The sequence below is a fragment of the Chinchilla lanigera genome, unplaced genomic scaffold, assembly GCF_000276665.1.
Source record: "Chinchilla lanigera isolate Chin_1 unplaced genomic scaffold, ChiLan1.0 scaffold00055, whole genome shotgun sequence".
Lineage (NCBI taxonomy): Eukaryota > Metazoa > Chordata > Mammalia > Rodentia > Chinchillidae > Chinchilla > Chinchilla lanigera.
Genome location: NW_004955456.1, coordinates 14125626 through 14148569, shown reverse-complemented (window position 1 = coordinate 14148569; position 22944 = coordinate 14125626). Strand labels below are relative to the sequence as shown.

The following is a 22944-nucleotide window of genomic DNA, read 5'->3' as shown; positions in this document are numbered from 1 at the left end:
CCCTAAGCTCCTGGGTTCCATCCCAGGTACCACAAAACCAAAACAAAAATAGTGCTTCTGGTTCAGTACCTCATGCAGACCAGAGAACATGTTTAAAATGGTGTGTGTGTGTGTGTGTGTGTGTGTGTGTGTGTGTGTGTGTGTTGACACGGCTTATTTTATTTTTTTTATTTTTTTTATTTTTTTTATTTTTTTGGTTTTCTCTGGTACCGGGAACCGAACTCACGACCTTGCGTATGCCAGGCAGGCGCTTTTGCCACTGAGCTAAATCCCCAGCCCTGACACGGATTATTTTATTATTGTGTAGTGTAGGAGATCTTTCCTGCCCTTGCAGGGTGGTGAAGGCTTCGCAGCAAAAGGCTAGTTAGGCTGCTAATCAACACCCAACCTAGCAGGGCTCATCTCTTCACCTGTAGTGTACACTTCCTCCCACCTGGAGAGTACTGTAGCTTCAGTGTGGTTTAATCAACTTAGCCCAAGGAAGTCAAGACATCTCCCTAAAACTTGGCCTCTGTTCTAGTTACTTTGCTTCTAAGACTACGGCCTAATCTCCCATGGCCAATTCAGTTAACCCAGTTATCTTTACTCCAATGGACCTAGGCCCTTTCTGAGTCATCCCATGTCCACTTTCAGCTCCAGTGTGATCAGTCAACTCTACCATATGCCTGCTTCTTGCAGGTTTAAATCATATTATCATCTTGTGCTTCCTCTAAATCACCTATGATACCCATAAGAAAAAAAAAAATCAAACTAAACCATACTGGAGGGGCTACTTCAGCCAAACTTCAAACCCTCTCCCAACCCTAGAACCCGTGTAACTGGAGCTACATGCATCTTGCTGGGATGCTGGCACAGGCCCTAATATGTTTCTCTCTTACTCAGTTTTTAAAACGGAATACAAGATCCCACACAGAAAGAAGTAAACAACCGGCTGTGGTGGCACACACCTGTAATCCCAGCACTTGGGAGGCTGAAGCAGGAGGACTGCTATGAGTTTGAGGCCAGCCTGTGCTACATAATGAAACTCTATCTCAAAAAAAAAAAGAAAGAAAGAAAGATAGAAGTAATACAACAGAAACACCCTCTCATAGGAACTGCTTATTTCTTTCTCAAGACAGGTAGCTCTTTGGAGCCAAACAGTCATATCCATTTGGATTCACCAGCACAGCAGCAGCGTTTCATACCGTCCCTATTCAGCATGGCCGTGCTGTACAGTAACCCTGGCAAAACACAAACAAAAATAGACAAGTGCCTGACTATAATTTACATGGCCAAAGACATGAAGAACGGGGACCACAGAGGGCAGCAGGCAGGGCGGTGAGCAAAGAGCTGCAGTGGCAAAGCAGCACAGAGGAAAGCCATGATGTTATGACCAACTGGGGCCAAGCATGTAGAAGGGTCAGTCCAGATCTGCTGAGAGCTCTCCTGTCGGGTATAATACTAAGCTCTGAACTCCCAGATCCCTTTTCCCAGTTATAATAATCTTGATGAGAATGGTGATGTAAGTCTTAGGATTTTTTTTTTTTTTTGAGACAGAGTCTCACTATGCAGTCCAGGCTAGTCCTGAACTCACTGAATGGAGGGTGCTTTGACTTAAAGTACTTGGTCTGAACCTGGGTAGATACAAGTTTGCTCCCGTGAGGAAGAAGCTCAGTTGGTGTCGAGGTGGACACTTCTCAAGGGTCTGCTGTGTCACCCTATTTCCCTGAGGAGGAATAGTCCTTCTTCTCCTATGAAGAAGGCTGCTTGGGAAAAATCTATCCGGATGATAATCCCTAGGAATAGGTTGCTCATGAAACAGCCAGAGATGAGGCCTCGCCCAAGACTCTCATCTGAGATTCCTCAAGACTCAACCCCAGCCCCACAGGCTCCCACTGTGGGAAACAAGCATTTAGAGCGAATGGGGGATAGAAAAGGGAAAGAACACGATCTCAAATGCAATACAAGTTGGTATTTGGTTCTGACTTAAACCAGAGGCCGAAGAACATGTGGTCAGGACAGGAGCCCTCTTTGGACTCCGCGAAGCTCACTGACCAGGTAACTGCTCTCAAGGAAGGAAGCGGCGGAGTGCAGAGCTTGTAGCAGACAAGCCAGCTTCAGTCCTCTGTCCTCCTAGAAGAACAACCTTTAGCACCTGAACACTAAGAATGACTCTATTCTCAGAACTTCCCCTCCCCCAGGAGGTAGGTAAGGTTATTTATCTCCATTCCGCACCTGGGGAGGAAGTGAAAGAGTGAGAGGTCCTAAGATTTGCCTACAGTCTTTGACAGAGCAGAGCTCAGACCTCAGAGATTTGGGTCTCCTGATGAGAGGCCAGCCCATGAATAAAAAGAGATGCCAGTGTCATACCTGGGACAAACCTAACCAGAGCTGGGTGGACAATACCCTGAGTTGCCGTCAAGAGTCTCAAGACCTCCCCAAAATCAAACAAACAAGACCATTCAGCCACCTGATAGCTGGTGGGGGAGCCTGAATCCCAATGCCAGTAGAATCCCACAGTCCAGGCTGATGCTAAAAGACGTGGAAAGTTATGACAAAGGGTAGCACATGTGAGTAAGACTGAAAATTCTGTACAGAGGAAAATACCATCCGGAAATGAAATGTACTTCCAGTATTCAAATGTCACCAAGACGCTCCTAGATCCCTAGTGCTGGCAGTGGGAGGGGATGGCTTGCACACAACTGAAGGCAAGAGGTGGACAGATGAAAATACCAGAGTGGGCAGGGGATTTAGCTCAGTGGCACAAGCGCCTGCCTGGCAAGTGCAAGGTCTTGAGTTCGATTCCCAGTAGAAAAAAAAAAACAAACAAAACAAAAACCTGAAAATACCAGAGTGGGACTTGCCTCACCAGGTGCGTTTGCCCTGGTCCAGGACATGTTTCCCTTCTTGTTTCTCCCCCAAGCCACATGACAGTAAAAGAGGGGGGGCCACGACTTAGAGTTCTTAAAAACAAAGATTTTAGCCGATGAGGAAACCAGAGAACCCTAATACCAGAAACCAGAGTTCTTGGTCAGAGTGGACAAAGCCACCTGGGCAGAAGAGAATGAAAGAGGGACTGAGTAGCAGAGTGCGTGCCACCTGCCTTGCGCACTGCGTCTGTGGGAGTTGGAAGCAACAGGCTCAGGCTGGGAGGGCGCTGTCACGTGGGAGCCCTCTCCTGTGGGCTGTCACACAGGTCTCCGGGTCCCAAGACCATCTTAGGTCTTTGGTGGGGGGACCCAGCTGCCTTAGGGGAGCATAGCTGGCCTCAGAAACCAAGTTACTGTTCAAGTTCTGTCAACTGATAGAGATGCGGACATCTCCCACCTGTAGCCGATGGCAGGGCAGAGAGAAGAGTTGTGCAGTCCGCCCAGGGCTGCAGGAGGACCACCCTTGGCCATATACAAAGAAGGGGGTGCTCAGGGGGCAACTCGATGATCACTTTGCTCTGCTGCTCACCAACCACAAAACGCAGCATAACAAATCCAGGTGGTTCTCCTGAACCTCCACAACTGTGCTAGAGTCAATCTTCACCCAACCACCACCTCGCTTCGGTACCGCGCACAGAATCCTGGGACTGGAGGGCCTCCACCCACCTCAGCTCCCTGTAGCCAGCTGGCTGACAGTATCTTTCATGAAGTGGGAGTGCAAGGGGGTGGAGGTAATGGGGTGGTGTGGGCTCCTTGTCTGGGAAGGTGGCTCTGCATGTGCAGACTTGATGCCATCAGGACCTCCGAGCCCATGGGCAGCAGGCCTGTGTCAGTTCCAGTGGGTACCAGGTTGCCACTGGCTCCAACCATGGCTTTGGATAAAGGTCTACGTTGTACCAGTTCCTGATGGACTGAGGGTAGAACCCACAGGCCCAATCTTTCTCTGCCACCTCTGCAGGGTTCCTGGCTGACCCTGGCCCTCCCGCTCATGCTCAGGAGGGTGATAAGACAGGCTGAGCGGGCTGGATTCGTCTTTCCTTGGAGTTGCCACCACACCATACTCTGAGAAGCTAAAGGGCCAACCACCCACTGGACCTCAAGGTCAGTGTCCGGGGTCCCTCGGTGCGCTGGGACCGTCACCTCCACCCATGAAGTCTGAGAACCTGAAAACAACTGTCTGTCCACCATACTTTCTACCACCGGCACCAGTCCCTGGCCTTCGCCCTTGCCGCTGGGGGAGTCAAGGGCTTCACTTTTCCACCTTACCAAGTTTCGCTCTCGCTGTCTCTGGCCTCCATTGGCAGCATCTGCTTCCGGAGCAGACTGGCCCTCTGAGGGGAAGAACTCGACTGGCCCCTGCTGGAGGGTCTTATGCAAGGTATATCCAGCAGGTAGCCTGGACATCTCATAGTAAGTGGGCACCAGCCTGGAGCGAGGGCCAGTGGCTGAGTACTTGAGTGATGTGTGGGGAGGTGTTGGGGGGTTTTCAGTGAATGGGCTGGGGAAGAAGCCTGGGGGTGGGGAGCGGCTTCTGCCAGGAGTGAGGCAGATGGCCCAAAGCGTGGAAGGTGAGAGGTGGCGAGATGGGTGGGAGGAGGAAGGAGGGGACTTGGTGGGAAGCTGGGTGGCACAGCACAGGGAGGGCTGTAAGGAGACCCGGTAGACTGTAGCGAGGTGGACAGTGGCTGAGCAGAATGCACGGGGGGTGGGGGGATTCCTGGATGTTGAATCAGTGAAGACACTACATTAAACATGGGCAAGGGACACATGTGCACCACAGTTGGGAGGCCAGTTGATGAGCAGGTGGCAGGTCACGCAGCCACCTTCTAGAGCATGCCATACTGGCCCGCCGGCAGACCAGTGATGGGCTCAGCTCTGTCACCCGCCAGACTGTCTGTGGCTCCGGCCTGGCTCTGCTCAGCCACCACAACCCCTCGGGCCCATTCAGAGACATCACAGAGGGTGTGTGACTTATGGAGCAGCTGGCAGCTCGCCCCATATCCTTGCTGGCCTCAGGGAGGTCTCATTTCTTTGGTGGAAGCATTCCTGACTCCTCACGCACAGGTTTCATACTGCTTTGTGGTGTTCCTGGAGCCTGGGAGGGGCTGGTGTGCTCCCTGGAGCATCAGAAGAGGCTTCTCTGTGGATTCCATGCACCCCTCTCTGGTTGACTGGGGCGCCCACATCTGAACTTCTGGTGGTGTTTCCAAGCAGCTGTGCTAAGAAGTGTCGCCCAGCTGATTCAGGAGTTGGCCCATCTCACAGCAGCCCCTGAGCTCCTCCTATCATCCTGGAGCCATGGCAACCACTATCCCCCTCCCTGAAGTCACCCTGCACCCAGCTCCGCCCCTCCAGATTGGGCGGTGGCTGGAGAAAGTGTCAAGCAAGTCCCACCCTGGTACTGAGATTGTATATGTGGGTTTTTTGAGACAGTCTTGCTATGTAGCTCTGGCTGGACTTCAACTTGAAATCCTCCTGCCTCAGCCTCCTGAGTGCTGGGACTACCGCATGTGCCACTACACTCATGTAAATTGATTGCCTTTTTTTTTTTTTTTTTTTTTTTTGGTACCAGGAATTGAATCTCAGTACTTTTTCTTATTTGACACAATGTCTTACTAAATTGCCCAGGCTGGGCTCCAACTTGCAATTCACCTGCCTTGGCCTCCCAGAGTACTGGGATCACAGGCATGTGCCACCACACCTAGCTCTAAAATACCTTTTCATAAATGCTTGGCTAAGGGAAATGAAGGTGCTAGGACAACCCTAATCTAGACAAAGTGACCGTGAACCTGACCTCTGGCAATACAGAATATGTACTACTCCAAAGCCTGGAACCTGGGAGCACCACAAGTGCTCCATAAATATTTGAGGGATTGCTGAGGATTTAGCTCAGTGACACAGCGCCTGCCTGGCAAACATGAGGTCGTGAGTTCGATTCCCAGTATCGGAAAAAAAAATTTTTTTTGAGGGACTGTGTTATCTTCAGCACAGCTCGGCTTGATAGCTTGCTGCCCCCTGCTACTTTCAGATGGGCACTTATTGATGACCGCAGTGTCACCTGAGTCTTGTAGTGGTGTTTTAGGGGACATACAGGAAGCAGGTCATAGTGGGTCTTCTTCCACATCTAGAGAAACTTCCTTCAGTGTTTCTCAGAGAATACCTAACTAACCCTAAACTTGCCGTGACTTCTGATTATGACTGTCAAGAGCAACCAGCATCCTGGACTGAACAGCATACGGAGGAGCATCTGTCTGCCTGCCTGAGGCGGAGAAGAGCTGAACTAGCACAACGAGGGAGAGGATCATGTTAGAGATAATGGGATCGAAGGTGGTCCAGCCACTGCTCACAGCCAGTGGCTGCAAAATAACATCGCTCGCGGCCTGAGCCCCAGCCACCTGCCCTAGTGCAGTGGCCACGGCAGGTGAGGAAAAGGTGAGAAAGCGAACTGCCCTTGAGGGGAAGGAAAGAAAACAACAGGAAATAGACTGCAGAGCGGAACAGATGTGGCAGGAGACAGCCAGCTCTCATGACTCCCCCAGTCCCAGTGTAAACCTCCCAGTTTGAGAGCCCGGCCCAACACCTGGCAGTTGTGTCTGACTTCTCTCCCTGTCCCACCCTGGCCAGGCTTTCCCTGAGGTTTCTCCCATTATTTTTCCTTTCCCCTCCCTCCTTCCCTCCTCCCAACCCTCTTCCTTCCTTCCTTCCTTCCTTCCTTCCTTCCTTCCTTCCTTCCTTCCTTCCTTCCTTCCTTCCTTCTGCTGGGGGTCAAATCCAGGGCCTTCTGCATGTAAGCTGCACCCCAGCCCCTTTAGTTTCCTTTCACTCCACAGCCGGGCCCCTCCTGGCTGCTCTAGCCCATTTCCACCTGTCCTCAGCACCCCAAACCCTGCCCTCAAGGCCCAGATCCCCGTTTCCACCTGTATCTGTCCACCGGGCCCTACATCCCCTTCCCCACCTCCTGGAGTGCTTGATGTCTGTGTAAGACGAACAAACTAGTATTTATAGGCTACAAAATGCCCCACACTGACAGCATTTTTTTTCTGTCTTTTTGAGACAGCGTCTTGCTATGCAGCTCAGGTTGGCCTTGAACTTACTTTGTAGCCCAGGCTGGTCTCAAACTCGCAACGATCCTCCTGCCTCAGCCTCCTAAGTGCTGGGATTAGAGGTGTGCACCACCACAACCAGCAGTGACAGCGTTTTTCTTTTTTTCCTTTTCTTTCTTTCTTCCTTTTGTTTTCCCCTCCCCTGTACTGGGGAGTAAATCCAGGACCTGCTCACTAAACTACACTCCCACACTTTCTTTTGAGACAGGGTCTCACTAAGTTACTAAGCTGCCTGCTGCCTGGGCCAGGCGTGAATTTGCAATCCTCCTGCCTCAGCCTCCCAGAGTGCTGGGGTTACAGGTGTGCATTACCACACCTGGCTACACAAGGATTTCTGTCGGCAGCATGACCCTGTGGTAGGCGGGTGAGAGGTAGTCACAGTGAGCTTGTTCCCTGCTGGGCAGTAAGAACGAGTATTGATCACGCTAAGTAACAAACGCGAGCTGCCTACTGCGTGCTCCCTCATGTGGGTGCAATAGCAATAAAAGAAGGTCTAGGGCAGATTGCTAAGACTGTGAAGTCGCTGTCTCAGGAAGCTTCCCTTCTAGGTGGCAAGGGCAGAGCTCAAGCTCCACACTCAGGTCCAGGGTTGAATATCTGCTTTCTGCTTAGCCTCCAAAGCCTCAATTTTTCCACCTGCACAATGGGCTATAATTCCCACAAGAGCTACTAAGAAGTAAAAGTGTGAGCTTACGTGTCCTGGGAGGTTATTGTTAATGTTTTCAATAGCATGGCACTGATTTTGTAAAACCGTTGTAACAAAACTTTGTGTGCTTCTTCAGAGATCTGAGTCTCTGACATATGACTTTCATGTACTCGCCCATATGCTCACATACTGCAGGGCTTAGTTTATTGCAGTTCACATCCCTGGCTGCGCCCAGCCTCCTGGGGGTGGCAGGGAGTAAGTTTTGTGTTCTTTATGCTAAGTAACAACGGTGAGATGCTGGGGCTGTGGGTGTGGCTCAGCGATAGTGCATGTTCAGCATGTTCAATCACAGCACCACATTCACACCTACAATCATTCTGAGTGTGCTGAGTGGTGGAAATGACTGTAGGCCATCTCTTTCTGACCCCCTTTTCTTTCTGGTAGTAGGGACTGAACCAAAGGCCTCATCCATGGTAGGGAAGCTGTCTGCCATTGAGGTATATCCCCAGCCCTTTTTGTTTCTCTATATTGCCCTGGCAGGCCTTAAACTCACACCCCTCCCGCCTTTGCCTCCTGTGTAACTGATTACAGGCATGTGCCACTTTCATCTTAAAGTGGCTTTTTTTTTTTTTTTTTTGGTCTTTTTGAGACAGGGTCTCACTATGCAGTTCAGGCTGGCCTTGAGTTCACTTTGTAGCCCAGGTTGGTCTCAAACTTGCAACAATCCTCCTGCCTCAGCCTCCCAAGTGCTGGGATTACAGGTGTGCGCCACCACGCTTGCCTTCTATAGTTCTGGAAACATTAGCTAGAGCAATTAAACAAGAGAAAGAAATAAAAGGAATATGGATACTAGAGGAAGAAGCTAAATTATCATTATTTGTTGATGACATGATAATGTACATAGAAGATCCCAAGAACTCCACCAAAAGACTTCTAGATTCAACAAGCAAATTCAGTAGCATAGCTGGATACAAAGTCAGTGCTCAAAAATCAGCAGCCTTCCTGTACATAAATAACAAACTCACTGAGAGAGAAATCAGGGAAACTACACCTTTCACAATAACATCCCAAAAAATGAAATAGCTAGGAATGAATTCAATGAAGAAAGCAAAAGACCTCCACATTGAAAACTGTAGTACTCTGAAAAAGGAAGTCAAAGAGGAGATCATAAAATGGAAAGATATCCCTTGTTCTTGGGTAGGAAGCATGAAAATGAAAATGGCCATACTTCCAAAATTGTTATACAGATTTAAGGCAATCCTGATCAAAATACCGATAGCATATCTCACAGAATTAGAGAAAACAATCCTAAAATTCATTTAGAATCAGAAAAGACTTAGAATAGCAAAGGCAATTCTTGGCAACAAAGGCAAGGCAGGGGAATCACAATCCCTAACTTCAAATTATATTACAAAGCTTCTATGGTAAAAGCAGCATGGTCCTGGCAAAACAAAACAAAACAAACAAACAAAAAAAAAACAGACCCTAAGATCAATGGGACAGATTAGAAGATGCAGAAACAACTCTAATCATACTTAGTCATCTTACCTTTGACAAAGAGTCAAACACCTTCACTGGAAGAACGACTGCCTCTTTAGTAAATGGTGCTGCGATAACTGGCTTTCCACATGCTGAAGTGTTTTGTTTCGTGTTTTGCACTGGAAATTGAACTCAGGTCCTCGCAATTGCCAGGCAGGTGCCACGCCGCTGAGCTGTATGCCTGCCCCCAACATCCTGAACATTAAAACTAGACCCATCTCTTTCACCATGCATTAAACTAAAACTGAGATGGATCAAAGATTTAAATATTAAAACAGAAACACTAAATCTGCTGGAAGATAGAATAGGTAGAACTCTTGAAGATGCTGGTGTAGGCTAACACTTCATGAACAAAATCCCAATCACACAGGAACTCTCACAAAGAATCAACAACTGTAATCTCATCTTATTAAAAAGCTTTTGCACAGCAGGAGAAACCACCAACAGAGTGAAGAGACAGCCCACGGTGTGGGAAAAGTTTTTATCAGCTGTTCCTCAGACAAAGACTACTATCTAAGAATATATGTAGCTCAGCGGCACAGTGCCTGCTTGGCAAGCAGGAGGCCCTGAGTTCAATTCTTCGTACCAAAAAAATAAAAATAAAAAATAAACTAGCTTCTGGTTTTTGAGACTATACCAACTGCACAGCTGGTTCAAGCCCATGAAGTTTGAATCACATATGACACTTTGGAGCCAGGTGTGGTTGCCCATGTCCGTAACCCAGCACTCTGGATGAGGGAGGGGCGTTACAAGTTCAAGTTCAGCCTGGCCAACTTAGCAACTTAGTGATACCAACTCAAAAAGGGGCCGGGGATATAGCTCAGTGGCACAAGCACCTGTCTGGCAAGCGTAAGGGCTGGAGTTTGATTGCTGGGACCAAAAAAAAAAAAAAGTGAGGGTTGGGGATGTAGTTCAGGGTGAAGGTCCTGGGTGCAATCCTTAGTAGTAAAAAAATATGTATTTTCACCCTTCCAGTGTTGAAGTCCAAGGGAACTTGGACTATGTGCTCGCTATGGAGGGTCTGTCATCCCCTATAAACCACATGGATTAGTAACTGGAAGGAGGTGGTTCACTAGATAAAAACTGCGATGTGGTTGTCCGGAAAACGACCAAGGCAAAAAGCAATAGCGAGGTGGCAGAGATGAAAGGTTTAGTACTCAAGTGTTAGCCACTGCGCGATCCAAAGAGTTCCACAGCACAGGCCAGAATCCTTTTCCTGAGCTCTGGGAGCGGTGTCTGAAGCCGGGAGAGACAAGGACCCGGCATTCAGCATCTCAGAAAGCAGGGCCCAGGCGTCTGTGCCTGGCCTTTGGCTGCAGCAGCTGAACGCCAAGCTCTGCCCTCTGCAGGCCTCAACCCGAGATGTGCACCGAGAGCCAGGTTCACTAGGTAGGACCTGGTTCTGGAGCCACTTTAGAGTACATGAATCCCAAACCTAAGTATCTAGATACAGGGCCCATTTGGGTCTATCTTGTGCTGGGTGAAATAACTTACCATCACTGGTAATTCATAACACTGTGCTCTGTATTTACCTCCAATTATAGGGGTTTTTTTGTTTTTTGTTTTGTTTTTTTTTTGAGACAGACCCTCGCCATGTAGTTCAGGCTGACCTGGAACTCACTACATAGTCCAAGGTGGCCTGGAGCTCACAGGAACCCTCCTGCCTCAGCCTCCAGAGTACTGGGATTACAAGCATGCACCACCACCCCTGGCTTTATGACACTTTTGAGTGTTGCTGTGACCTTGACTTTTGTGGGGAGGGTGATTATTGGGGATTGAACCCAGGGTCTTTTTTTTTTTTTGGGTACTGGGAATCCAACTCCGAGCCTTGCACTTGCCAGGAAGATGCTTATACTGCTGAACTACATTCCTGGACCAAACTCAGGGTCTTTACACTGGTCTCACTAATTTCCTAGGCTGGGCTTGAATTTATGATCCTTCTACCATTAGCTTCTGGACAGAAACTGAAGTGATTATGGCCACTGATAGATCTTCACTGTGCAAACTGAGGGGGTGGTGTTAACTTAGGGCCATTACCAAGCTATAGCCCATCCTTTTTTTGTTTTTAAATTTCGAGACAGAGTCCTGCCTATAATTTATACAGGCTGGGTTCAAATTTGTGATCTTCCTGCCTCAACCTCCCAGGCATGCACCACCTTGCCTGACTTTTTCAGTTTTTGATGATCAAGTAAAAATAGGCTATACAGCATTTTAAAATTTCCCCAATTTTTTTTTTTTTTTTTGGCTGTGGTGGGGATGGAGCCCATGGCCTTGGGTATACTAGGCAAGCGCTCTACACTGAACCACATCCCCAACTTCCCCATTTTTCTATTTTCAAAAATTTTGAGACAAGGTCTCGCCAAGTAGTTCAAGTTGTCTTGGAGCTATGTACCCCAGGCTGGGCTTGAACTAGTGATCCTCCTGCCTCAGCCTCTTAGGTGTCAGGATTACAGGCACAGACCACGCCCAGCAACTTTGAAAAATTTTAAACCAGAGTACTTAAAATAGTAACACTGAAATAGTCAAAAGATGAATATTCCTTTATTCACAAAGACTTTCTGACCTAAGAAACTTGGCAGTCCCTGCTCTATGTTAGTACCCAGGTACCTTCTCTACGGTTATCAGAGCAGCAGCCCCATCTCTGAGAAGAACTTCCGGTCCTCAGAGACTGTACAATGAGCTTTCTGTCGCGCTGTTACTCAGAAACTCACAACACAGTAAGGTAAGCAGGACAGAATTTATTCCCATTTACAGGTGAGGAAACTTACTCAGGGGCCAAGTTATCTCCCTGCACTTGGTCTCAAGTCAGTAAGTGACCCAGCTACAACTGGACCGAGGGGTGTCTGACTTTAGTAACACAGTCCTTCCTCTCCCTGGGTCTGGCACAGATTAAGGCCAGAGATGCTTCCCATGTGTAGGAAGGAAAGTATGTTTCGTTCTTCTGACAACCAAGCATCCACCAGGCCCGGGTGCAGTTCCCTCACCCTCTTAGGAACAGAAGCCCATGGGAGTACACGAGGCAGACAGGACACCAAAATCTGCCACCCACTGCTTCTGGTTTTCATTCAGCATTTACTGAGGGCTTATTCTGCCCAGCTACTGTACCCAGGACGTAGCTCAAAGCAGACAATGATTCTGCCTTTGGCAGTTCATGTTCTCATGGGTTCTTCAATCCCCAAGCTGCCAGCAGGAGGCTGGCAGGTCATACCCTGCCCATGTTAGTGTCTCGTGTGGTCCTTATAGTGCGTGATGTTTTTGTTCAGTTGCCAATGTCAAGCTTTTCTCAAACAGCGAACTTGTGCCGGGTCCTTAACAGTAAGCAGCAGCCTGTCCCGCCTCACACCCGGGACACCTGCCTCTGGCTTACTGCGGACTCCAGTGATTTTGGTACCCACTTGAGATCTGCAAGCACTAAAGCTGAAACCCCTGAAGCAAACAAACACCCAAACAAGCTTCTTTTGGGCAGCATTGAGTAACACAAAATAAAGTTAGCTGTGACACTTGTGATGATCAGAGGAAAGGGCTACTTCAGATGCGGTGGGCAGGGAGGGTAACTGCGGTACAAAGAAACGGAGAACTGACCTGGGGCTAGTCTGCTACCAAGAGAGAAGAAAAACACTTCCATGGGGAGGAACCAGCAAGGCCAGGGCCTGCTCGAGGCTGCAAAGAACTTGCCTATTCTCCAACAGCAAGACTGGCCCGGCTGGAGAGCAGGAAAGGACTACAGAGGGGCAGAGCGAGGTCACACAGCCAGGGTGAGAATTCCAGATTTTGTTCCAAGAGGCAAGGAAAACCTTTGAAAAGAACAATGTCATCTGTTTCACGCTATCGAAAGCTCGGTCTGCTACGCTGAGAAGCGAATTAATCAGGCAACAAAGGAAGCAGAACCTACTGGGTGACAGTGGCGAGGACCAGGGTGGTGGCAGAGGAGACGAGAGGTGGCAGCAGGCTCTGCATGTCACCTGAAGCACAGGCAAAGGGGTTTCTGAGGTGAGGATGAGGTAGTGGCAGCAGACAGTGTCAAGAAAAGGGAGCAGTCACGGACCACGGCTGGGCTATGGCTTGCTCAGACATCCAACAGTACTGGCGACAACTGGAGCAGGTCCCAGTTTTGGTCAAGCGATCAAAACTTGGATTTCTGATGAGCATATTTTGCCACATCCTGAACCCTCCTGGAGTCCTCATCTCCCAGCCTCCTCCTCGCCAAACAGCTCCCAAATCCCCAAATTCAAACTGTTGTTTTGAGATAGGGTCTTGTTACACAGTCCGGGCTGGCCTCAAACTCATGGGGATCCTGCATTTCCCAAGTGCAGGCATCACAGGCCTACGCCATCAGGCCCAGACCAAAATTCGATTTCTGAAGACCTAATCCCTTATCAAATCTAACCCTTCCACTCCCTACTCAGTGTCTCCGTCCTGATTGCAATCCTCTCTTATCTTGACCTTTACCACAGTCCACTGTAGTAAATAAAACACTTCTTTCTTCTCAGCCAGCTTTTTTTTTTTTCGTCTTTCTGAGACAGGGTCTCGCTATGCAGTTCAGGCTGACCTTGAGCTCACTTTGTAGCCCAGGCTGGCCTCAAACTCCCAACGATCCTCCTGCCTCAGCTTCCTGAGTGCTGGGACTACTAGCATGTGCTACCACACCTGGCTCTCAGGCATCTTTGATGGCAGAGACCCCTTCTTTGCATCTGTTGCCCCTGTCCAGTGCTGCTGTCAGGGTAGACAAGTGAGTGATGAACTGAAGAGGGTCCCTCAAGCAGGGTGTCACCTTCGGAAAGCAGAAGCCCCACTTCAAGGCGTAACACTATTCTTCCACAAAATGCGGGGCCAAACCAGGCACAACACGTGTCGAGTCTTGTGACTGAGCCTTGCTAAGGAACGCACTTTTGTGCTTCTAGTTTGGCTTTGCCCACACTGTTTGACCCTTTTAGCAGGCTGTTAATGACTGATCATCCTCACCCACTGCAGTGTGGGGACCTTCTACTCACTTCACCTCAAAGCCTCTGTGGAAGAAGCCACAGCACTGTTCTCTATTTTGCAAAGAAGAAAACAAAGCCCAGAATGAATTTCTTCCTGTTTCCTTTTTGCCAGTTAGGAGCCTGGGGCCGGTGAAGACTCAGCTTCCCCTGACCTCACCGCCCCGCTCTGTAACTGGAAGGTTTCCAACGTCTCGCTTGCAAGGCTGCTGCCTTCTTCTCCAGTGTCCCTAGGCTCCACCTCTGTATTTCCGAACTTCTCTGAGTGTCAGGGTACATTGTCATAAGGTCAAGTTCTCTCACTCCTCTACCACTCTCCTCGGGGCTGGAGGAGGACAAACACCGCCCCTTGCACCCAGGAGGGAGGGACCCTGCTCTCTGGTCCAGGAGGAATGCGAACCAGTAAGAGGAGAGGGCTGTCCAAGTAGGCAAGAGTACGTTCAGTGGGACGGAGACCAGAGAGGCCACCAGTACGAAAACAAGTCAGGGGACTCCTTTCACAAGGTTTCCGCCTGGGAGCACCTGGGAAGAAAGCGGCGGCGGGCACAGGCAGCAGGTCCCTACCCGAGCCTGAGCCAGTCACTTCTTCAGGGCGCCCAGGCTCCTCAGGGCTTCCTGGGCCTGCGCTAGCTGCTGCTGCAGCCTCTGGCGGGTGCTGTCGCTGGAGGCGCGCTTCAGCAGGGTCTGCATCTCTTCCACCACCGCCCGGTGGCCTGGGGTGTTGTGGAAGAGCCGCACGGCCCGGTCTCCGCAGGAGGCCAGCAAGCGGCCGGTGACATCGAAGGCCAGGTCGGCGATACACTCCCCGTGCACCTGTTCAAAGCTCTCCTCTTTCTCGCCGCGCCGCGTGTTGTACAGATGAATGCTGGTGCCGCTGGCCAAGGCCAAGACGTGGGTGTCAGGGGAGAGTGCCAGGCGGCACGGCATGGTACTCGCCTCTTCAAAGCGGCCTGTCCTCAGCAAATAGGGGTCCTGCTGCTTCTTGTATTCCACGTCAGTGTCCCACAATTTCCACGTGCCGTCCTTGGACACAGAGGCCATCCTGCAACATGGTACATCACGGCTTGAGCCCCAATCCCATCCCTGGCAGGGAAGGCCCTGGGACAGCCTGAGGGACTGCAAGCCAGGAATCCCATCTACCTGCTGTAAGGGCAGATGCCCTGCCCCCTGCGAGCCCCAGCACCCACAGGCAGAAGAGCCCTGGGGGAGATCAAGGGGCATCCGGGCACTCACCGCCGGGAGTCGTTGGAGAAGGCGAAGCAGTGGACAGCTGCCGAGTGGCCCTTCAGTTCAAAGGCTCGCACGACCTCCTGGAATTCCCCCTTCTTTCCAAAGCAGACTTCCCAGACCTTCACATCCGGGGTGAAGCCACACGAGCCCACAAACCTGCCACAAAAGCCAGCTTCCTTGAAAACTGGACCTGAAGGGCATCCTGTGCCTACAAACCCCTTAAACATCTTTCCTGAGAAAAAGGCACTTTTTTCAATGCTGGAGATCAAATCAAGAGTCTTGCACACCCGCCACCCCAGGCTGAGGTACCTGCTACAAAGCGCCCCTAAAGCCAGGCAGAGTGCTGCACACACCTCAAATCCCAGCACTCTGGGAGCCCAAGGCTGGAGGGTCATGAGTTCAAGCCTAGGCAGGGCAACTTATTGACTCAGGGAACAGTCTGATTTGAAATAAAAATAAAGGGCTGGGGATGTAGCTCAGTGCAAAGAACCTGGATTCAATCCCCAGTACCGAAAAAACAAAAAACAGAACAAAAAAATACTAAGTGCTTCTGTGTATGTGACCTCCTAGCTTGTTCTAAGATACATAGCAACCCAACCCTACCCTCTAATGATGGCAGACGGACAGACACAGACCAAGGACTGGCAGCTGCATGACATCCATCCCCGCAAGGGGAGAGCTGGGATCTGATCTGAGCATCCCCGGGCTCCACCCCGAGTGCCCGCTCCACCCCACAGACTGCCTCTCCCCTCTGTACCCACTGCAGGCCCAGCCGCACCCCGGGCCCCACCCAGCCCCTCACCTGCTGCAAGGGGATATGGCAGCGTAGGTGTTGTTCATTTGGTTGGTGTTAATGGTGGACAACACTTGGCCTTTCAGATTCCAGATGAGGACAGTTGTGTCACTGGAGGCCGTCATGATGAACTTTCCTAAGGGGAGGGGAAGATGTGAGCCACAGGCAGCGACCCGACCAACTGACATTCCCCAAAGGGACATCAATGAGGCCTGTGCTGTCCAAAGTCCCCATGATCCCCTCCCAGGCCAAGGGTTACTACAGATAAGGACTGGGCTGAAGACTACAGCTCTTCCCTGCCTCCTCCCGGGACATGCTGTGGCCCTTGGGACTCCAGGGAGGACACAGCCAGGCTGCTTAGAGCCACAGCCCCTTGGTCACACTGAGGCCCAACAAAACCCTCATGTACCAAGCATTCACTCGGCAAACATGCCTCATCAGGTTTTCTCTTACTTCGGGCAGCTCCACCCTCTGAATGCCTCACCTGTGTCAGCAATGCCAATGTTGATGACAGGTGCCTTGTGCTTTTTAGGGAAGTCCTCTGGGGTGGCTGTGAAGGAAAAGCCTCCATCTTCTCGCTTGGTCATCTTGAAGACACGAAGGGTGTCCCCATTAGCCAGCCAGACGACGAAGGCCCTAGAGACAGCAAATAGGACATTCTCTCCCTTAGAGATGGAGGCCTAGGGTTCCAGGCCCTGTGCTAGGTTTCTGGGAAAAATCAGAATCTCCCTTCACAGCCTACAGCATAGCTTTATAATGTAACAGCCTGGCTCAAAATATCTTAAGACTATTTACAGGCACACGTCTGTAATTCCAGCACTCTGGGAGGCTGTGGTAGGAAGATAACAAATCTGAGGCCACACCAACTTAGTTACTGAGTGATACCTTGTCTCAAAAAAAAAAATAAAGGGGTGTCGGGCCATAGCTTAGTGCAAAAGCTCTGGGTTTAATCCCCAGGAACAAAAAGCGAAAAAATCAAAAGGATTCTCAGTGCATGGCTCCTTTAGCTTCTCCCTAAGGTTCAGAAAACTTTGAGCGCTCCCAAGACTCGTGGAAGCCCGGCCTTGGAAGCTGCTGGGTAGAAGAGGGCTTTGGCTCTGTTTCTTTGCTGTGCGGTGGCACAGCCCTCCAGGAAGCCTCAGATGGCGTCCACGCTACCTGGATGCCCTCCTCCTGCCCCTCAAGGACACCCTGGGCCCCTCCTCCCTCCCCCCAAGCCGATCTGGGATGGCCAGAAGCTGGGGCTGGGCTTCTGTGGGCAAACCTGAGGCTCCGTCCTGTCCCACCTGCAGTCAGGGCTGAAGCGCACCAAGGTGGCGTGGTCCAGCTCCACGTTGGCTCGCATGCTGCGGTGCTCCCGCTGCAGGAAGTCCTTGGTGCTCCAGATGCGGACGGTGCGATCATCTGCACAGGTGGCCAGATACTTGCCATTGCTGCTGAAGTCCATACACGATACATTCCCGCTGTGGCTCTGGGTAAAGGGTGTGGGAAATATGAGCAGACAGAATGGCCAGACCTGAAACCCCGACGCTAGGGATGCTGAGGCCCTGCTGCATGGACGTCCAGCAAGCTGAGGGTGACCTGGGCAGATGAGGGACAGCACAGGAAAGGCCACTGACTGTGGCCAGAGGCACAAGGGGTCTGAAACGCCACAGTGATGACAAAGGCAAAGGACAGCAAGGGTGTGAGTCCTGTGTGGGGACCCATGGGGACACTCATACCTTCAGCGCTGCAGCCAGAAGGCGGTGGGTGAAGTTGTGCTGCTGAGGCTTCTCCTTGCGAATCCGCTGCTGCTGTTTCTGCTTCTTGGATCCTGGCTTCTTGGGTCCATTTGTTTTTTGGACTATAAGGAAGGGGTGACACCATTCATCTACTCGCTCACTCGTCAGCCTGTGACTCAGCAGCTCCTAACTGAGGGGACAGCAAGAGATGAAGCACGTGTGGCTCATGCTGGAGGATAGAAAGCCTGCCACAAACGGAGGCTTTGGAACTGGCCCAGGATCTAGGTTTGACCGTACCCTGGGGGCGCTGGAGGAGGCTGCTTCCTGCTGGTCGGCAGAGCGCCTCAATGCGGATCAGGAAAGGCGCCCTCTCTGGGCTGAGGCAGCACAGCCCGGGGAATAAGGCGCACACTCAACCTGGTGGCCTTGGACAAGTCGTTTAATTGCTCTGGGGCTTGGTGTCCTTGAACAGCAATCCAGAGAACTGGACAACATAATATATCCAAAAAGCGCCCAACACATGCATGGAAGGCTGAAGGCCTCTAGGAACTCAGCATGTGTTTGAGTGCGGACCTTGTGCCAGCAACGGTGCCAGTCTCTTTTGCATAAAACACTTGATAATCAGGCAAGTGATGGTGGGGGCAGATGCTTCCCAATTTCTACAGGAAGGAACTCCTGACCCTGTGCACAAAGATGGCCACAGTTTGGCCCTGCTCTAAAAGCCCCTCCTGGCCTCTGAGTCATACCAACTGCAGTGTTGGGACTCCCTGCCTTCAGTTTTCCCTCCTTCTCCCTTAGCTTCTTGGCAAACTCTTCCAACGCCCCCATCCTTCAAAACCCTACAAAACGGGCTGGCCATGTAGCTCAGGGTTAGGGTGCCTGGCTGAGGCCTCGACCCATCTCCAGCACCCAACACCTAAACAACAGAAAAACCATCTCACTGTTCCCTACGCTGAAGGTTTCTATGACTATCCCTCTCCCAAAGTGAGGGGCTTGTTTCCTGTTTCTAGTATTGACCTTTCTGTGAAATGAATTACACTATTTATTTTGCAGTACCAAGGATTGAACCCACTTCCTTTGCAATCGAGCTACATCCCCCAGTGTCTTTTTTTTTTGAGACCGGGTCACTAAGTTTCCCGGGCTGGGCTCCCAACCTGAGACCTTCCTGCCTCAGCCTCTCAGAATTCGGAAATACAGGCATACACCGGCCAGGTGCATAAATTTTTCATTGCACTTTTCATTACAAAATTATAATTAGCAGATTTAGATTCTAAATGCACATTTTAGACGCACTTCTCTACTAGGTTCATTCAAGACCCCGAAGTCTGTCCGGGGTAGCAGGTTCCCTGAGGAGCACTGCAGGTGGCCGGGTTCGTCGGGCAGCGCGCTTGAGTTCCCGGCCCTGTCGCAGCTGTCCCGGGCACCGAGACAGCCCTGGATCTGCTCATCCAGACCCAGGGTGCGACCAGCCTGGCGGGGCAGCACCGCATCTCTGGAAGGAAATCTTTCAAACGGAAGAAACTGAGGCCCAGGAGCCCTGGCCTCCGCGCCCGGCGGCGAGATCCCCGCGTGGCCCCTGCCCGCCGCGGCCCCACGTACCGACGGGCTGGCTGCCCTTCTCCTCCTGGGCGCGCAGCCACCCCCGCGCCACAGCCGCCGTCGCCATCAGGGCCAGCAGCCCGACCACGAAGGACAGCACCATCAGCTCCGACATCGCAGGCAGCTCCATCGTGGCCGAGCCGCTGCCACCTCAGCCGAAGACGACGCCGGCGTTCGCACGTCTCCACGCACGCGGGGGCGGGGCCGGCCGTTAGCGCGCCGCGAGGGGCGGGCCCGGGCCGTTGGGGCGTCCTGCGGGGCGGGGCCTGTCCTGGAGGATGTGGCCTGGCCGGTGATTGGCGTCTCCTGAGGGGCGGGGCCTGGCTATTGGGGTTCCTCCCCCTGAAAAATTCACTGATAATAGTGCCAAAGGTTTTTAGAGCCGGGTATGGTGGCGCACGCCTGTAATCTAAGTATTTGGGAGGCTGAGGCAGGAGAATTGCCACGATTTCGAGACCAATCTGAGCCATATAGTCAGTTCAAGGCCATCTTGGAGTACATGGCAAATAAATTAACAAAGGTTTTCTTCCAGCATCACCACCCTGGATCTTCTCTAGAAAGTAGAGAAGGGGCTGTGATTACCTTATGACAGGTGGGAGAGTCTTGCTAGCAGCAGGGGACATGCAAATAAGCTTCTGGGTTGCCGAAGGGGAAGGGCGGCCAAGGCGCGCAGCCTTGAGCTCCAGACAGCTGCATCGCGGAGGGGCGGGGTCGAGAGGAGGGGAGGGGCCGAGCTCAGGGGCTGGCGGGTGCGAGAGTACACGGCGCTGAGCCTGGGCTCCTGCGCCACGCGGCTCCTCGCAGGGACCCTGGTGTGGGCCCTTGTGTGGAAAGACCAAGGAAAGAAAGACCTAAAGTGTCGCAAGATTCCCGGAGGAAGCTAACGAGGGCCAGGACTCGGGGGCGGCCTGGGGTGTGGAAGGGACGTTGGAAAGATCATATTTATTTTTGCGGTGCTGGGGATGGAACCACAACGCCCGGCTCCCCAGACCTTTTTCATTATATATAGATAGGTAGATAGATAGATAGATAGATAGATAGATAGATAGAATTTTTTTTTTTTTTTTTTTTTTTGAGATCTAGGGTCTCACTAAATTGATAAATTTCCCAGGCTAGACTCAAACTCTCTATCCTCCTGCCACAACCTCCTAGAGTTCTGGGATTATAGGCATGTGCCACCATGCCCAGTTAGAAAAGGAGATTTTAACAAAGATTATTTTAAAATTAATTCTAAGGTGGGGCGTGATGGCGCATGCCTGTAATCCCAGCACTTGGGAGGCTGAGGCAGGAGGATCTTTGCGAGTTCAAGGCCAGCCTGGGCTACAGAGTGAGCTCAAGGCCAGCCTGAACTGCATAGTGAGACCCTGTCTCAAAAAGACAAAAATAAAATAAAATACAATAAAATAAATTATGGACTCACAGGAAGTTGAAAAATGAAGAGAGGCCCAGGGGTCCTGGCACGGTTTTCCTCCATAGTAACATCTTGCAAGAGTGTAGAATAGCACAACCAGAACCTTGACATTGACACAGCCTCTACAGAGGAGACCAGATTTCACCGAAAAGGACCTATTCTGAGAGACTGGCTGATTTGCGATTCTTTGTTTTTGGCTTTTTGAGACAGGGTCTCACTATGCAGTTCAGACTGGTTTGAACTCACATTGTAGGCCAATTTGGCCTCAAACTCGAAGTGATCCTCCTGCCTCAGCCTCCCAGGTGCCGGGATTGTAGGCCTGTGCCAGGATTCAGGATTCTATCCACTAGGCTGTTCTAACGGTCCACGACAGGCATGCTCCTGGAGCCAGAGCACAGGTGCTAGGGTCACCATTCCAGCCTCAGATGTTTCCATTGTGTCCACCCTTGCTGGGGAGCTGCCTCTCCTCACAGTCCCAGCCCAGGAGCCCTTACTAGAACCCTTTGAGGAAGCTAGACCTGGTGTCACAGGCCTGGAATTCCAGCACTCTGAGGGGCTGAGGCAGGAGGATTTCAAATTCAAGCTCAGCCAGGACAATTTAGTAACCCAAGGCAATTTAGCAAAACCCTGTGACAAAAATGAAACACTAAAACAGGGCTGGGGCTATAGCACAGTGCTGAGGCCCTGCGCTCAATCCAAGTACAAAAAAAGAAAAGGGCACTCTGAGGAGAAGGGCAGTTCAGAGGTTGACTGACAGACAGACAGACACACCCACAGTCTCCGGTGAGGAAGCAGATCCAGTCTGAACAAATGGAGTGGCCTCACTTCCTTCCCTTTTGTCCTTTTCTGGGAAACTGGCATTGACTCAGCTGTGGGCGTAGGGTGGGGTGAGAGAGGGCGGGGAGGGGGTGTCTAGCGCCTCCCAGGCCCTCTCCTCCCTAATTTGCTATTTAGAACTGCAGCCCCAGCCATGAGCCGTCTTCCTCCACCATTCAGAGGCAAAGGTGTACTTTCCCTTTTTTTGAGACAGGGTCTGGCCACATAGTCCAGGCTGGCCTCAGACTCACTTTGATCCTCCTGCCTCAGCCTCCCAAGATGCTGGGCGAAGGCAGTACTTTTCAGAAAATTTCCTTGCCCATTTCACATGCGATGTTTATGGATCCAGGGGCTTTGTGTTTTGCTGGAACTTCTCACAGTCCCCTCCCGTAGGTAAGGACTGAAGTGTAAGGAAGTTACACAGCTGTGCCAGAGTCGCATGGGTGGAGATGCGGCCTGAGGTTGCATGCAGGCCTGACTCCAATCTATGGATGGGGGCCAGAAAGAATAGCCCTCCTTGTCCAGCTCGGGCAAGCTACAAAACTCTTCCACATCCGTGAGTTAGGTTGATTTGGATAATGACCACTAACACTGATGATGTTGGGCATGGTGACTCATGCCTGTGACCCCAGGGAGGCTGAGACAGGAGGAGCACCTTGAGTTTGAGCCCAGCCGGCGTTACATAGTAAGTTCAAGGCAGGCCTGGACTACATATCAAAACTCTGTCTCAAAAAAAAAAAAAAAAAAAAAAAAAAAGTAGCTTGGGGTGTGGACGTGGCTCTCAGTAGTAGAATGCTTGTTGAACATTTGTAAGACCGTAGGTTCAATTCCCAGCACCACAGGGACAATGAATGATACCAAACATGATTCAGGAGAACTGGGTGGGTCGAGGAAAGGGCTCGAGGGCAGAAGGACTTGGCTGTAGCTTCCAAGGCGGGAAGAGAGGGTGGGAGGATTCCAGATGGGGAAAGTGAGGCACAAGCAAAGGTATGGGGTGGAAGGAGCAGATTAGGGGTGCACATGCTTGGACTCCACTAGAGGTGCTACTCCGGAACTTTGCAGGTGTGGCCCAGCTGTCTTCTTCCTCACCCATCTTGTTCCCCTTCCATTTAAACATGTTCTGTCTACTTCCCAATATCTGTCCTCCACTATGCTCTTTAATGGGTTTCTCACACAAGAGAAAGTGATATTGAAACTT

The 22944-nt window shown here is 51.1% G+C and overlaps 1 protein-coding gene and 1 pseudogene across 1 annotated transcript; both read right to left on the bottom strand.

Annotated features, from left to right (window-relative positions):
• Positions 1-2958: 2958 nt before the first annotated feature.
• On the bottom strand, positions 2959-4980 carry LOC102013252 (annotated as a pseudogene).
• A 9275-nt stretch (positions 4981-14255) lies between these two features.
• Tbl2 (transducin (beta)-like 2) lies at positions 14256-19723 on the bottom strand. The gene is made up of 7 exons (XM_005396782.1): positions 19520-19723; positions 17921-18042; positions 17486-17670; positions 16684-16835; positions 16209-16335; positions 15410-15562; positions 14256-15218 (listed from the first exon to the last, which is right to left on the bottom strand). The coding sequence occupies exons 1-7, from the start codon at positions 19647-19649 to the stop codon at positions 14756-14758; spliced, it is 1332 nt and encodes a 443-aa protein (XP_005396839.1). The 5' UTR covers positions 19650-19723; the 3' UTR covers positions 14256-14755.
• Positions 19724-22944: the final 3221 nt, after the last annotated feature.